The 15,605-nt window shown below is 33.7% G+C and overlaps 1 protein-coding gene across 4 annotated transcripts in view; it reads left to right on the top strand.

Moving 5' to 3' along the window:
- JAK2 (Janus kinase 2) overlaps window positions 1-15,605 on the top strand; it is a 127,064-nt gene that overhangs the window by 93,494 nt on the left and 17,965 nt on the right. For all 4 annotated transcript variants that reach the window (XM_082694273.1, XM_082694275.1, XM_082694272.1 and 1 more), the window contains exons 12-19: window positions 176-303; window positions 2,334-2,468; window positions 3,717-3,804; window positions 7,463-7,590; window positions 8,331-8,469; window positions 10,187-10,338; window positions 10,485-10,635; window positions 11,504-11,640. In XM_082694273.1, coding sequence (XP_082550399.1) covers window positions 176-303; window positions 2,334-2,468; window positions 3,717-3,804; window positions 7,463-7,590; window positions 8,331-8,469; window positions 10,187-10,338; window positions 10,485-10,635; window positions 11,504-11,640 — 1,058 coding nt within the window. The remainder of the gene's footprint in view (window positions 1-175; window positions 304-2,333; window positions 2,469-3,716; window positions 3,805-7,462; window positions 7,591-8,330; window positions 8,470-10,186; window positions 10,339-10,484; window positions 10,636-11,503; window positions 11,641-15,605) is intronic.

Genomic DNA, 15,605 nt, shown 5'->3' with positions numbered 1-15,605 from the left:
AAACATTAACAAGCTGTTAAGTGTTTTTTATATATAGAACACATTTTATTTTCTTCTTTGGAGCAGCTTATATCCTCAATGTATTTTGGTTATATACATTTTTTTCATTGCTTCTTTTCTTCTGTTTTTTTTGTTGTTGTTGTTGTTTTTTGTTTTTTGTTTTTTTTGGTAACAGATAAATCAAACCTTCTAGTCTTCAGAACCAGTGGCATTTCTGATGTTCCCACATCACCAACATTACAGAGGCACAATAATGTGAACCAAATGGTGTTTCACAAAATCAGAAATGAAGATTTGATGTTTGTAAGTCATTAGGTGCTAATTATTATCTTTTTGTCCTTTTAAAACAATTGTTTTCTTAACTTCCTATCCCACATTACATTCATGGGACATTTGGAATTATTTCCGTTAAACCTATAAATTCCAAAATTTATTTCAGTTTAAATATTTTTATTTCTTGTGCAATACCAAACTTGTGATACCAAACTTGAGTTAGAAATTAGCTAAACTAATTATTTTAAGAAAGGAATTTTATTCTCTTTTTAAGAATTTAAAAATATTCCTTTGTGAATCTTAATTTAAAAATTAAAAAGCGTCATCTACAAAAGACCTGTGTCTTAATTCTCAAGTTCTCAAGAAAGTAAGGGAAATGCAAGGGATTAAAAATAGTTAAGGAACTGAAGACAGAGTGTACTTAGAACTGATGTTTGGGCTGCGGAACATGTTAGGGGGTGGGGATTAGTTTCACTAATCAAGGGAATTAAGATCTAAAAGCAACACAAAGAAGCGCCAAGCCTTAAGACCTACATAAGACCAGGAGTTAAAAGTGAGACCATCTCTGAATAAAGCCAGGACCGTCAAGTAAATACATTCTCATGGATTATGAAAAATTCACCCACTAGAAAAAGAAAAAAAGGAGTGTTGTGTGTTTTAGTTGGGCTCTTAGGAAAAAAGTATCTTCTGAGAATTTGTATCCATAAGCTTTTCAATTTAGATTTCTTTATATCATCTGCATAATCTGAGAAACCCCAAGACAATAAATTAAAATAAAAGGAAGTATTCTCCTAGTAGTACCCTGTGATGCTTGGAAGAAGCAAATACAAAATCTTTTTGAACGAACTTACTCTTGACCTTTGCCATCCACGATCCCCTCAAATAAACTACTCTAAACATGAGTGTTCAGTCAAAAATTTTAAAACATACATGGAAATAGCTCAGGATTAAGAAAGAGTCAGCAGACCAACAAACATCAAAGTTAGACCTCCAAGAACTTCATATAACAGACTTTTCAGATTGACATAATAAAATACATGTACATGTTTAAAGAAACAAATGGAGTTAAAAACATGGAAAAGAATTAAGACATTGTCAAAAAAACCAGAATGATTTGGAGAAAGAAAAGAATAGAAATGAAAAAATACGCTCATTGACATTAAAACAAAACAGACAAGTTAGAAAACAGATTACTCATGATTGAAGGGAGAATTAGTGAATTACAAAATAGACCTGAAAATTATTCAGTTAACAGCAGATAGGGAGGAAGAAATGGAAATTATGAAAGAGAGCTTCAGGGACAAGGAGAGGGAAAATGAGAAAGACCAACTGATGTCTGAGTCCCATAAAGAAACAGTAGATAGAATTATACAGAATTATAAAGATAGGGATCCCCATGTGTGTGACAGCAAACAAAGAGTTGCTACATGACTTAATGTCACAAAACTAGTAACAGTAGATCTTCAGTTTGAACAGGGGCGGCCCTACTTTAGCGCTCAGGCTTTCAACAATAGTTTTGTAAGGACATGCAAAAGTTCTAGTAATAGTAGTAATGACCCACCCTTATCGAGCATATGTCATGGACTGTACTCAGTGCTTTCATGTGTTCATTCATTTATTGTTCATAATAACACTATGGAAAAACGATTCTTCCCATTCCTCAGAGGAGGAGACCAGGATAGCTGCAGCCCAGAGATACATTAGCCTGTCCGAGGTCACACAGCTAGGAAGTGGGGATGAGGAACAATCCACCTTCTGCCTCCATAGACCATTCTGTACTGCCTTCTCTGTTACGAGAGGCAGACAGAAATATTTGTATGTAAGTAAGTGTAGGTAAACACTGACACTGTGAAAATAAAGTGATAATAATAGCTAATTTCAGGGGGTTTAAGAACATTGTAGAACCAAAATGTACTTTATTCATTAATCCTCCTGTTCTTTTATTACAGAATACAATTAGTATTTGCTCATGGATTTTTAAAAACTCTTGTCATTAAACATGTTTCCTAATTCCTATATCTTACTTCATTCTTTTTTTGGCCCCCTTTTTTCTTTTGAAGAATGAAAGCCTTGGCCAAGGCACTTTTACAAAAATTTTTAAAGGTATAAGGAGAGAAGTAGGAGATTATGGTCAACTACATGAAACAGAAGTTCTTTTAAAAGTTCTGGATAAAGCTCATAGAAACTATTCCGAGGTATGTATACTCTTTGTGTAGCTTGTGTAGTTTCTGATATTTAAACATACGCTCTCATATTGACAGAACACATTCATGCATGGATCTCTTCAAAAGTGTAATTTTTGAAATTATATTATTTTAAGGACCTTTCTGAGGATGCTTTTTTAAGATTATATTTATTTGTCAGAGAGTGAGTGAGCACAAGTGGGGGAGCAGCAGACAGAGGGAGAAGCAGGCTCCCCACTGAGCAGGGAGCCCCATGCGATGTGAGGCTCAATCCCAGGACCCTGGGATCATGACCTGAGCCGAAGGCAGAAGCTTAACTGACTGAGCCACCAAGGCTTCCCTAGAATTTTTTTGATAATAACTTATTTCCAAATTAATTACTCTTAACATTGTATTATGGGTATTAGTACATCTCTGCATGTATTAAGGCAGGAGCTTTCAAAATTGGCTCTCCAATGTTTTATGGGTCCCATAGTTTTCCTTCACAGCTTATTTTTTAAAAATTTTGACAGGCACTGTACTAAGGGACACTCTAGATGAAATATTGATGGCTCTGGACATCATCCAGAGATGCTAGCCAGCAGCAAGCCAGTCGTTAGTTGCCAGGATCCTTAAAATAGCAGGGCATCAAAAACATGACATACAAACACTTAAGACACTTAAAATGTCTTAAATGATATTAGTGGAAGGTGACATGAAACATCTGAGTGAGTGTTTTTCTAATCCAGAATACCACAGTGTTGGTGATTTCGATCTTCCTCAACTGTCCCAGAAGTTCTAGTCAAAGGTTGGTTGAGTTAGAGTGATAGTCATACCATGCTGGTCTCCTGACTTAATTGTCATAGTTTATCTGCACAGAGAACATTTTTAATCCCTTGGGGAGTTATTTGAAGCTCTCATCCATTTACTTGAGTCCCTTATCACTGTCTCTGGTGTCTGCCTCTGTGCTCTCTCCCAGGTGCTGAGGGTCCAAGGCTGTTGATCTTGCAGCATTTATGTGGCCCTGTGCCACTATTGCACGCTCTCTCTTTGCTGTTTCTTATTCCAGGCTTACTCAGGGGTTTTCTCAGAATGAACTCTAGCATCGGGATTGATAGCAGTCACAGGTCCATATAAGGGAACCAACACAGCCTTATCTGTAGTCCTGCTGGGAATAGGAGAGAGTGCATTTCTCATACAGCAGACAGTATCTTTCTGACCTTTGAACATTTATAGACAAAGTAATTCTTTTGCATTTTTGTATGTTTTTCTTTTCCTTAGTCTTTCTTTGAAGCAGCAAGCATGATGAGCCAGCTTTCTCACAAGCATCTAGTTTTAAATTATGGAGTGTGTGTCTGTGGGGAGGAGAGTAAGTAAAACTACAGACTTCCTTATGGTAATGTTATGCCATGCCTTCTCAGAGCATCTATTTTTGTTTATGGAGAAAATTTAATTTCAGGATCATAACTCAGTATCACTATAAACCATAATTTAAGAAGAGTTAAATATTGTTGAAATTAAAAACTGTTCAGTTATGTCTTATAAAAAAGGAAACCATTTAATGAAATTAAAATGCAGTAGACAGTTAACATACCTTATGTTAAAATGCCCAAATAGTAGAGTGTTAGAGTAAACAAATGTCTTACAACCTTTCCTGGTAACCATAGCAATACGAATTTTGGCTGGTTCGGTATCACTGGAATAACTGGCTATTTCAGTATAAGTTTCTTTGGAATTATTGAAAAAGACATAAAAATAAATGATAGACTGAATTTTTAATGGAACTGACTAAAATGACTGGATATTCAGTATATTCTAGGTCTAAATTTAGACTGTTCGTAAAAACTCATGAACTTTATATTTAGAAAATTGTGTATGTAATTCTCCATTTTCCTTCATAATGTAGATTAAATATGCATCCATACTTATGCAATATTTTTTCATATATCTTTGAAAACTGATAATCATTTCAAAGGCAGTGATTTTCAAATCTGTTCTGTGGAGATATTTCAGTTATCTCGGGGTTGATGAAGTGAAAGTAAATTAACTACAGTCATGGAGACTTCTGCTCACTTATTCCCAGCTAGAGTAGTTCTGTATTTATCTTTTTTATTGATTGATATTTCTCATAATTTTCCATTTAAGGGAAGAAAAAATAAAAATTTTTTTTAAGTTTGAAAACAGTGTTTCTGAGCAAGTAATTTCAGTTCTTATGCTTGCTTTTAGGTTTATTTTATTGATTCTGTGATGTACTTTTTTTCACATTTAAAAATACCTGAAATTGGGAAGTGTGATATAGTCGATGGCATGTCATAATTCAATTATGTTTTTCTTTTATGATACATAAAATAATGAGACTTAAAACAATCAGTTGTATCTGTAAAATAGATCTTAAATGCCACATAAAAAAGTTTTATTAAGCTTTTGTTCGTTGTAACTCTTAGATATTTATTGTTTTTTTTCTTTTCTTTCTTTTTTTGACACTTGCCATAAATTTACCTGTGGTCAGTTCTTAATTATTAGTATATGGATTATTCTCTAAATTAACCTTGGCCCAGCAAAGCATTCATTAAATTTGTTTTAGTTACCCAATGAGGTCCAAAGTTACTAACTTTTGTTATTAACAACAAAGTTGTTACACACCAAGTGAGAACTAAGTGATTTTAATATTAGACCAAGGAAAATCAAAATTTGAGGTAAGATCATGCTTTTTATTTTTATTTTTATTTTTATCTGGGGGAAGGAGGGGCCAAGGGAGAGGGGGCAGACAATCCCAGACAGGCTCCACGCCTAGCACAGAGCCTAACTCTGGGCTCAACACAGGGCTCAATCATACAACTCTGAGGTCATGACCTGAGCTAAAATCCAGTCAGAGGCTTGACCAGCTGAGTCACCCTATGCCCCAAGATCATGCACTTTAGTTCATTTTTTTAAAAGATTTTATCTATTTATATGATAGAAAGAACATATAAGCAGGGTGAGGGGCAGAGGGAGAATGAGAAGCAGACTCCCCGCTGGGCGGGGAGCCTGGTGCAGAACTTGATCCTTTGACTCTGGGGTCATGACCGGAGCCCAAAGCAGATGCTTAAATGACTGAGCCACCCAGGTACCCCAAGATCATTTATTTTAAAACAAATGTGAGCCTGGTGGTGGGTATTATGGAGGACACATATTGCATGGAGCACTGGGTGTGGTACATAAACAATGAATTCTAGAACACTGGAAATAAAAAAATAAATTAATTAAAAAACAAACAAAAAAAAAACAAATATGAAACATAGGCATGGTGAAGTATAGGCACTTAACTTACTGGGCCACGAATTAACATGGATTACAATGTGAAAGTCTGTCAGAATTTCTTTAAAAATATATATTTTGTGATGCCGCGGTTGAATTTTTTGCTTGAATTTTTTTTAATTTAATTTTAATTTTAATTTTATTATTTTAATTTCCATTTTTATAATTAAAAAACCCGAATCTTTTTTTTCTCATTTATATAACTTACTGTTTATTAAGCATTAGAAACAGTAAAATAATCTCAATAAATTTAGATTTGAAATTGAGAACCTGAGCTTATTGCATTACAAATTAGTACTAGATGACTATAAATAAACCCTACACCCAGTTTAATTATTAAATAACATGTCTTAATGTAGAAACAGTCTTGGCTTTAAGAAACTTGGTCAGTACTAACAGGGCTGGGGATTTTTATCTGTTTTAAAAGGCAGTGAGGACTTTTTAGAAGCAAAATATATCTTAATAGTATATTTAAAATACACTTCTAAAGATAAAGCAGTACAAAACTAATTTTTGCTTTTTGGCAGCATGAATTAAAAGGATGAATAGAGTTCAAACTCAAATTCTCCTTAATGCCTGCAAAAATAGACATTGTTGTAAATTTTTATGTGTAGAAGAATCTCAGGAAGTTTTGATGTCTAAATACAGTAGTCCTCTTTGTCTGCAGCGTATTTTTTTTTTTTAAGATTTTATTTATTTATTTATTTGACAGACAGAGATCACAAGTAGGCAGAGAGGCAGGCAGAGAGAGAGGAAGGGAAGCAGGCTACCTGCTGAGCAGAGAGCCTGATGTGGGGCTCGATCCCAGGACCCCGGGATCATGACTTGAGCTGAAGGCAGAGGCATAAACCCACTGAGCCACCCAGGCGCCCTGCAGCATATTGTTCTAAGACCCCCAATGGATGCCTGAAACTGAGGATAGTACCCAACCTTATAAACACTAAGTTTTTTCCTATACATACATACCTGTGATAAAGCTGAGTTTATACATTAGGCACAATTAAGAGATGACAACAATAAGTAATAATAAAATAGAACAGTTATAGTAGTCTACTGTAATAAAAGTTGATGTGGTTTCTCTCTTTCAAAATATCGTATTTGTATTGTACTCACACTTCTTGGTCTTGGTAATGATGTGAGACGATAAAATGCCTGTGGGCTGAGATGCAATGAGGTGAAGGACATGGGTGGGCAGTGTGACACAGCATTAGGCTACTACCTTCTGATGGTAAGTTGGAAAGAGGATCATCTAATTCTGAACCTGTTGACTACGAGTAGCTGAAACCGTGGAGAGCAAAACCACAGATAAGCAGGGGACACTACTGTAGTTTCATGGAAGAGAAGTTAACTTGGTGAGAAATTTTCATTTGTTTAAAAAAAAGCAGCTATAACTTAGTACTACTACATAGAGGTATGCTGGAGTAATATATATGTAAATATAAAAATATATAGTAACATAATAATGACAGTATATAATATATATTATATGTTATAGATAATTATATAACATATGTAATTGTTTAGATTTTGCCATCTTGCTGTTGTGAATAAACTAAACCCTAAAATACAATGGTATATAGTTGTTAAGCTTTCTTTACTTTAATGAATTTTGCATAATTTAATCTCTTTACCTGTAGTACCCACATATAATCGTATATTTATAAATTTAAAAATTATATATGTTTTTATGTAAGTGTACTTGAGCCTTTTATTTTTATATTTTAATGCAGATATTCTGGTTCAAGAGTTTGTAAAATTTGGATCATTAGATACATATCTGAAAAAGAATAAAAATTCTATAAATATATTATGGAAACTTGAAGTGGCTAAACAGTTGGCATGGGCCATGCATTTTCTAGTAAGTAATAAGTATAATAGTCTATCAAAAACTTACTGTTCTGTCTTATGAAGCAATGTACAAAGGTTCTTGACTCAGGACCAAGAAATATATTAAATAAATGCTGAGACACTGAAAATAGATAAGAGATTATTTTAAGCATATATTTATTTATATAAAATCATGTTTTTGGAAGAGTGTTGTCATTTTATCAATCTCTTAATATTGCTGATGAACAATTTATGTCACTTGGGTTTAGAGAATTTAAAATATGCAGAAAAATATGCAAAAATATGCAGAAACCTGTTGTGATAGTTATGGATAGCAGAAAATCCCTGCAGAAAATGCCTTCTTAGGGTATTTGTGGGCAATTGGACATTATATCCAGTGAGAAAGCGGTGTTGCCATAGAAGCAGAATGGTGGTCAGACTCCTCAGAGTGCACCTGTGTCTGGCTGCTGAACAGAAACAATATTTACTTACTTTTTAGAAAGACATACTGTTTAAAATCTCAGGTTTAGAATGTGAAGTGGCACTGAGTAGTTTTAATATATTCTTTTCATTATGGGTGTAGATTGTTGTGTCATTTGAAAAGTAAAACAGAAGGCACAGCACTGCCATAAACCTTTATTTCAAAGCATGCTTCCAAAGAAATGTTTACTAGTTAATACTGTCCTATTTTTTTCTTTGAATCCATGTTGGGACAAGTTTTCAAGTATTTGTAGATTGATATTTGAATGTCTGTGCATTTAACTTTAATAGGAAGAAAAAGCACTTGTTCATGGGAATGTGTGTGCCAAAAATATTCTGCTTATCAGAGAAGAAGACAGGAAGACAGGAAATCCTCCTTTCATCAAACTTAGTGATCCTGGCATTAGTATTACAGTTTTGCCAAAGGACAGTAAGTTCTACAGGAAATGCATTTAACTTCTTTTTAATTTTTTTAAATTTGAATGTGGTTGACCCACAATGTTACATTAGTTTCAGGTGCACAACACTAGTGATCCCACATCTTTACTTGGAGAGTAGTATAAAAAGCATATTGTTGATTTTTTTCTCAAGCTCTGTTATTGACATGTTCTTGATTAATCAGAAAACTTAACCACCATTTTTAGCAATCCAAATTAAGTTATAGTTACATTCTAGTCTCTCTCCATTTCTTCTTTCTTATAAGCATGTTATTATGGACTGCAAGATGATTTTTTTAAAACAGTTTTAATCCCTACTTGAATGGAAGTTCAGATTTTATCTGTTTTTTAATGTGACGTTTTCTAATACATTCTTTGAGCCACAAGTAAATTATGTAAATTTTTCTTTCTTCAGTCACTAAGTAAAAATTTGAGAAGATATATTATCTACTTTGAGGTCTTATTTAATTATCCAGCTAATTCTGACTTCTAAAAACTTAGAAAACATCTTTCTTTTGGGTTTATTAGCCTTCTATTTAACACTGTTAAAGGAAAAATTTCAGTCACATAGTTGAAAGGTTTTTTGGTACTAATAATGTTATAATTATATCTCATCATCTTAGTTAATTTCTCTAATTGCATGTTCTAGACATGGACTCTAAATTGATAAACTTCTGTGCATTTATGTATCCTATTGAACCAACAGTATTAAAATTTGATAGCTTATCTGATGGTGAAGACAGATAATACAGCAGAAGATGTTATAAGATCTTAAAACATATATTCAGGAAAATTTTACTCTTCGGAGTGAAAATGAAGAAAGAAAATTTATTCATGTGCTTAAAGAGAAAGGAACATGTACTCTTTAATCTCTTAATTATACAGCAAAGATATTCATATTGCTTTGGCAAAATATATGAAAACATACAACAGATTATCCTTCATTCTTGCATATTATTTTATTTGCTTTATCTATGCATCCATGCCAGACTACCAGAAGGTGAATTTAAAATTGCTCCCTCCTTCCTTGAATAGCGTTTTTCTGATGGGGTCAAAGACCGTAGCAACTTTATGGGGAAATTCCTTGATCTTAGTAGAAACTACCTATGTCAGTTCTGTACTCATAGTATCTTGGTATAATTCAGTCATTCATCTGTCTGTTGGTCCTTCTTTTCTCATGTACAAGTTAGAATTGCCACTGCTGTTTAGTCATTAGAACAGCTCAGAATGATGTTAGCATTACCTTTACTACTTAGGCATTGTAAAGAAATTAAAAAAAAAAAAATCCAAAGGCAGTTTAGGACAAATTTTATGGAAAAAATTTGGGGTAGAGAGAGTAGGACACGAGTTGAGACGTGGACATGAGTTGAGACATGGTGACTTAAGGGAAGAAAGTTTAGTTGATCCAGGATTTGTTGTGTAAGATTCTAATTCTCTCCATGCTACTAACAAATTTTGTGTCTTTGGGAAAATTATTTAGTCTTTATGGGTCTCAGTTTTATCATTGTTTAATCTGAGATATTAAATTCAATGCCCTCCAAGGTCCCTTCCAGCTCCCAAGTGTATACACCTGCTTGTATGAGGCACACAACACACAACCCCCAAAAAAAAGACCTGATTATTCAAATGAGTTTGAAAATTATCTGCATATAAAAGAATTGTTTACTTGTGGGAACTATTTTACCATACTTTGTTCCTATCATTTAAAAGTTCTTCAGGAGAGAATACCATGGGTACCACCTGAATGCACTGAAAATCCTAAAAATCTAAATTTGGCAACAGACAAATGGAGTTTTGGTACCACTTTGTGGGAAATCTGCAGTGGAGGAGATAAACCTCTGAGTGCTTTGGATTCTCAAAGAGTAAGTTTTTATTGACTGTGATGTTGGAATTACTCTGTGATCCTTGATTTTCATTCACATGACTTGGTATCTTTCTAGCCTGTCATTAAAGAAGAAGCTTGATATCACATTCTACAATTTATACTTATCTGTTTCTTTAATTATAGAAGCTACAGTTTTACGAAGATAGGCACCAGCTTCCTGCACCAAAGTGGACAGAATTAGCAAATCTTATTAATAATTGTATGGATTATGAACCAGATTTCAGACCTTCTTTCAGAGCCATCATACGAGATCTTAATAGTTTGTTTACTCCAGGTACGTATTGATGAAATAGTGTTACTGAAATTCCAGCTATCTTTCTATCTTTATTGTATTTAACAAATCTTTACTAATTTTGTAATCTCTTGCAGGAAGTTCCTTGATGTCTTTTTTCTTTAAATTTTTATTTTAATTTCAGTTAGTTAACATACAGTTTTCTATTAGTTTCAGGTGTACAGCATAGTGTCTTTTAGATCTTCTTAGTTTCTTATGTTTGTATGACTTTTCCTATTTTATACATATTCTACTCCTCTTGGTTAAACAGTCTCTCCATTTTTAATGGAGAGTTCTTTAAAAATCCTGTTTTAGTTAATTAATTAATTACCAATTAATGAATACTGTACTCCAGAAGTCTGTTTGGCTTATTTGACTTTTTAAAATCAATTTTTAAACTGCTCGTATATTTTATAATTGAGTGGTTTTCTAAACATGAAGTAGGTTTGTTTTTGTTTATTCAGTCCTGTAAAATACATAGCTGAATGTACATTATAAACATTATACATTATACATTATACATTATAAAATGTAAATATAAAATTTATATGTCTGACCCATAGGTATTTCCTATTCCAATACTACTTGCCATTCTCATCAAAAAAGTCAAAATAATATCATAAATACCAAAACTGCCCATGTTGGAAATTATTTATCCTTTGCAAAAGTCTTTTTTAAAAGCCTGTTAGGTTATGGGTAATAAAAAAAGACTGTCATTAATATAGCTTAAACTATTAGAGTTGTCCTCTGTCAATTTGTATGTAGAATTTCTGACTCATTCTGATTATTTTGGTTAGTTTGAATATATATCATTTTAACTCAAAAAATGTGATTTGCCAGCTTATGGTAGCAATATACTTTATTTCTCCAGATTATGAACTACTAACAGAAAATGACATGTTACCAAATATGAGAATAGGTGCCCTGGGGTTTTCTGGTGCTTTTGAAGACCGAGACCCTACACAATTTGAAGAGAGACACTTGAAATTTCTACAGCAACTTGGCAAGGTAAGATGTCAGAAGCTTTTTAAATAGCATATAATCCTAGAACATTTTATTTAGAAAATAAAGGCTTTAGGGACACTTGGGTGGCTCAATCGGTTAAGTATCCCAACTCTTGATCTCAGCTCAGATCTTGATCTCAGGGTCAGTAGTCCAAGTCCTGCACTGCAGCCCAGCATGGAGCCTATTTAAAGAAAAAGAAAGGAAAGGAAAGGAAAGAAAAAGTCTTTAGAGATTCTCTAAGATTCACTTCACACAAAATTTAGGGAGTGTTTATAAGAAAAAAGGTTTAGTCTTCAGTTGTTAGAGAAATGCTGTGTTAAATAAATAGCTCTTTTTACTGACAAACCTTTTGGAATCTTTAACATGTAATGTGCATTGAATATCTGTAAATGGATGATAATTATGCAGTATTTCTCCTATTGATTTGATTATGGGACTCTTTCATGGTAGAGGTGCTTTAGTTACACAATAAAGAAAGGGTCATTAAACTTTTCTACCAGTCTCTTTTTTTAGTCATCTCAGGGTGAAATAATTACTCTCATTGTCCAGAGTCTAGATGTTGACTGGACTGTGTTTGTTAACAAGACAGAGTCTCTATCTGCTAAAATTCACACAGTCATGCCTAGCCTATGTATTTTAAGTAAGACCAGGAAAAGCTTAGTTCTTAACAAGTCCAGTTAAAGTGGTAAGCTTTCTTTCTTCTCCTAAGCTTGTTAGTATAGACTTCTGTATCTTGTTGTGACTTAGAAACTGGAAAGAGAAAATCCAGGCATTTGGGGTATATTAGTTATCTATTTCTTTTTTTTTTTTTTTTTAAGATTTTATTTATTTATTTTTCAGAGAGAGAGCAAGAGCGAGCATAGGCAGACAGAGTGGAAGGCAGAGTCAGAGGGAAAAGCAGGCTCCCTGCGGAGCAAGGAGCCCGATGTGGGACTCTATCCCAGGACGCTGGGATCATGATCTGAGCCGAAGGCAGCTGCTTAACCAACTGAGCCACCCACGCGTCCCTAGTTATCTATTTCTATGTAACCTATCACCCTAAAACTTAACAGCCAAAACCAAACATTTCTTGTCACCTAGTTTAGGAATTAGAAATTTGGGAGCAGTTTAGCTGGGTGGTTTTGGCTCAGGGTCTCTTGCAAGACTGCAGTCAAGTTGTCTTCCAGGCTTTGCCATCTCATCTGAGGACTTGACTTGGGGAAGATTTACTTCCACTCACATGGCTATGGACAGGCCTCCAATCTGCTTCCCATCTTCCTACTTCTGCTCCCCATCTTACCTACGGGGGCCTTTCTGCAGGGCTGCCTCACAGCATGGCAACTGAGAGCAGACACCATGGTGGGAGCCATGGTTTTTTTATAATCTAATCTCAGGAGTAGTATCTCACCACTTTTGCCATATTCTGTTCATTATAAATGAGGCAATAAATTCAGCCCACAGTTAAGGGGAAGGGATTATAAAAGAGCATGAGTGTCAAAGTTAGAGAACATTGGAAGGTATCTTCGAGTCTGCCAACCACACTGTGCATCTTGGCCATAAGTCTATGTTGAGAGCATCACTTTCTTATTAGTATACAGTGTGTCCAAAACTTATTAAACCTTTTTTGATTTTTATTCCCCCAAAATTTATCTATTGATATCTTAGAAAGTGATTTTTAGAACAGTTTGGGAAGTGATCCTTTCAACTTAAGAATAGTATCTTCATTTCACAATGAGAAAAATTAAGGTCCAAAGAGGTTAAGTAACTTATCTGTGATCAAATAGCTAGATAGTAGCAGATGTGAGATCAGATCTTCCTCTGTTCCTACTCCTGTGCTATCTCTGCTCTCTCACTTATGTATTTGTTTTTGTTTGTGCGGGTACACTTCAGTTGCATTATCTTCTGTTACCTTTTGGCGCAAGCCATAGCATATGAAGAGATAAAGAAAATAATTATTTTATTTCCATCAGGGGCTACATTGCAAAATTGTTTATGGAAAAGGCAGAAATTAGTGTAACATGACTTATTCATGGGTTTATTGTTGAATAAATCTTGATTTATTGTTAATTATATGCAGATATTTTCATGACCAGAAACACTCGTCATTAGACTAGTAACCATAGTCACTAGTCATCACAAAATCATGAAAACCTTAAAATTATTTTTTGTTATTCTGAACAAGCCATTTAATTTCTGTCATCCTTAGATCCAGCCTTACTGTATATTATATATCCTAGAGATCTTTTTTGGTAGACTCTACAGAAAGTTCTAGAAAATAAAATTCAACTTACCTGAAGTAAAGGGAACAATCTAAAGTGAAATTTCATTATCTTCAGTTGATTTTTTAATAAGCATCTTAATTCTTATACTTTTATATTTTCTCAGCTGTTAATATGAACATGAATATATGAACATTTGTTTGATTAAGACCATTTTCTAGGGGGAAATAAAAGGACATTTCAAATTCCAATATCCAAAGTGGATTCCTTCACTTCAGGAGTCAGACTTTTTAAACCAGTGAATGAACATTTAAAGGGCAGTCTAGAAATAAGACATCTTTGAGAAGATCTGAATTACTTCTAGATTTTTGGGTTTTTCCCCTGAAATGATGTGGCTTTTATATACAAAAGCTGAGTTCTTTTAAATGTGAGGTGCTCTGCTGGTCATTGTGGATATGGGATATAGTAATTGCCTTAGTAGAGTTTACAGAGGAGGTGGATCGCAACTGACAATTAGAGAACAGTGTGATAAGTACATACTGTATTTAAATTTCATACTGATCACAATTTCTAAAATTTTCATAATAGGTGAATTGGTAGAAATGTCAATACTGTAATTTCATGTATATTTATGAACTATTCAAATATTGAGATATTCATAATTTTCTAATTACAGGTTGCTTTTTTCATGTAAAATTCTACTAACATAGGCCTTATTTTGGTTATTTTAAGAGTTTTTTTAAAAAGAGGGTGCAACACTGTGGTGTTATTCAGTAATCAGTAATCTGGATAATTAAAATTACCCAGAAAGTATTCCTGTTAAACAGTTACACAATAAATTGTAGTCTACTTATTTATACAAGAATATTATTAAATTATTTTCAGGATTATCAGAGGCATTATTAGGGTATGCTTCTTTTTTTAGAGAATTCCTTATTTTTCATAATTACCCCTTTATTTATTCTTTATTAAATGTGTTAATGTGCTTTCTCATAGACTGGGGTGGTATCTCATTGTGGTTTTGAGTTGTAGTTCCCTGATGCCTAGTGATGTTGAGCATTCTTTGAAACGTAATTCTAAAAGTGAATATACTATATTTACAACATTCTGCATTATTGCAGCTTTGAGTTATTTCCTTTTACTTTTCAGCATTTTTAGTTTTTTACATAGTTCTTTGGATTTAACATTATTTTAATATGTGAATTGGTAGAATTAATATATGAATTAATAATGAAGGAGACTTTCAGGACGGCTTTTTTTTTTTTTAAGATTTTATTTATTTGATAGAGAGAGAGAGCACAAGCAGAGCAGCAGAGGGAAAGGGAGAAGCAGGTTCCCCACTGAGAGAGGAGCCCAATACGGGCATCAATCCCAGGAGCCTGGGATCATGACCTGAGCCGAAGACAGTCACTTAACCAGCTAAGCCACCCAGGTGCCCCAAAGGATGGCATTTTCAAAAAGTATTTTTCACTAGTTTAGTTTGTAGAAAATGAAAGGAAAGTAGTATGGTCTTTAGTTAGTGGCACCTATTTTAATATGGCTATTTCCTAGCTGCATTTAATACTGTAATATTAATTTCATCTTCATTTATTTGAAAAAATTGATATGTTCAATTGCCTTATTGAATCTAAATCCAAAATGCCATCCCTACAAAAGTTCTCGTGTGTCACCTTTTCATTTTATAAAAACACAGCTCTTGGTATACTGTGTTTCTTTATTCTTTTCAATTAGCAGCATGGCAAAAATATTCAAAGGAAGGATTTGTACTTA

The sequence above is a fragment of the Mustela nivalis genome (assembly GCF_964662115.1).
Source record: "Mustela nivalis genome assembly, chromosome: 13".
NCBI lineage: Eukaryota > Metazoa > Chordata > Mammalia > Carnivora > Mustelidae > Mustela > Mustela nivalis.
The sequence above is the reverse complement of the archived record's forward strand: the minus strand, read 5'-3'. Positions and strand labels throughout refer to the sequence as shown.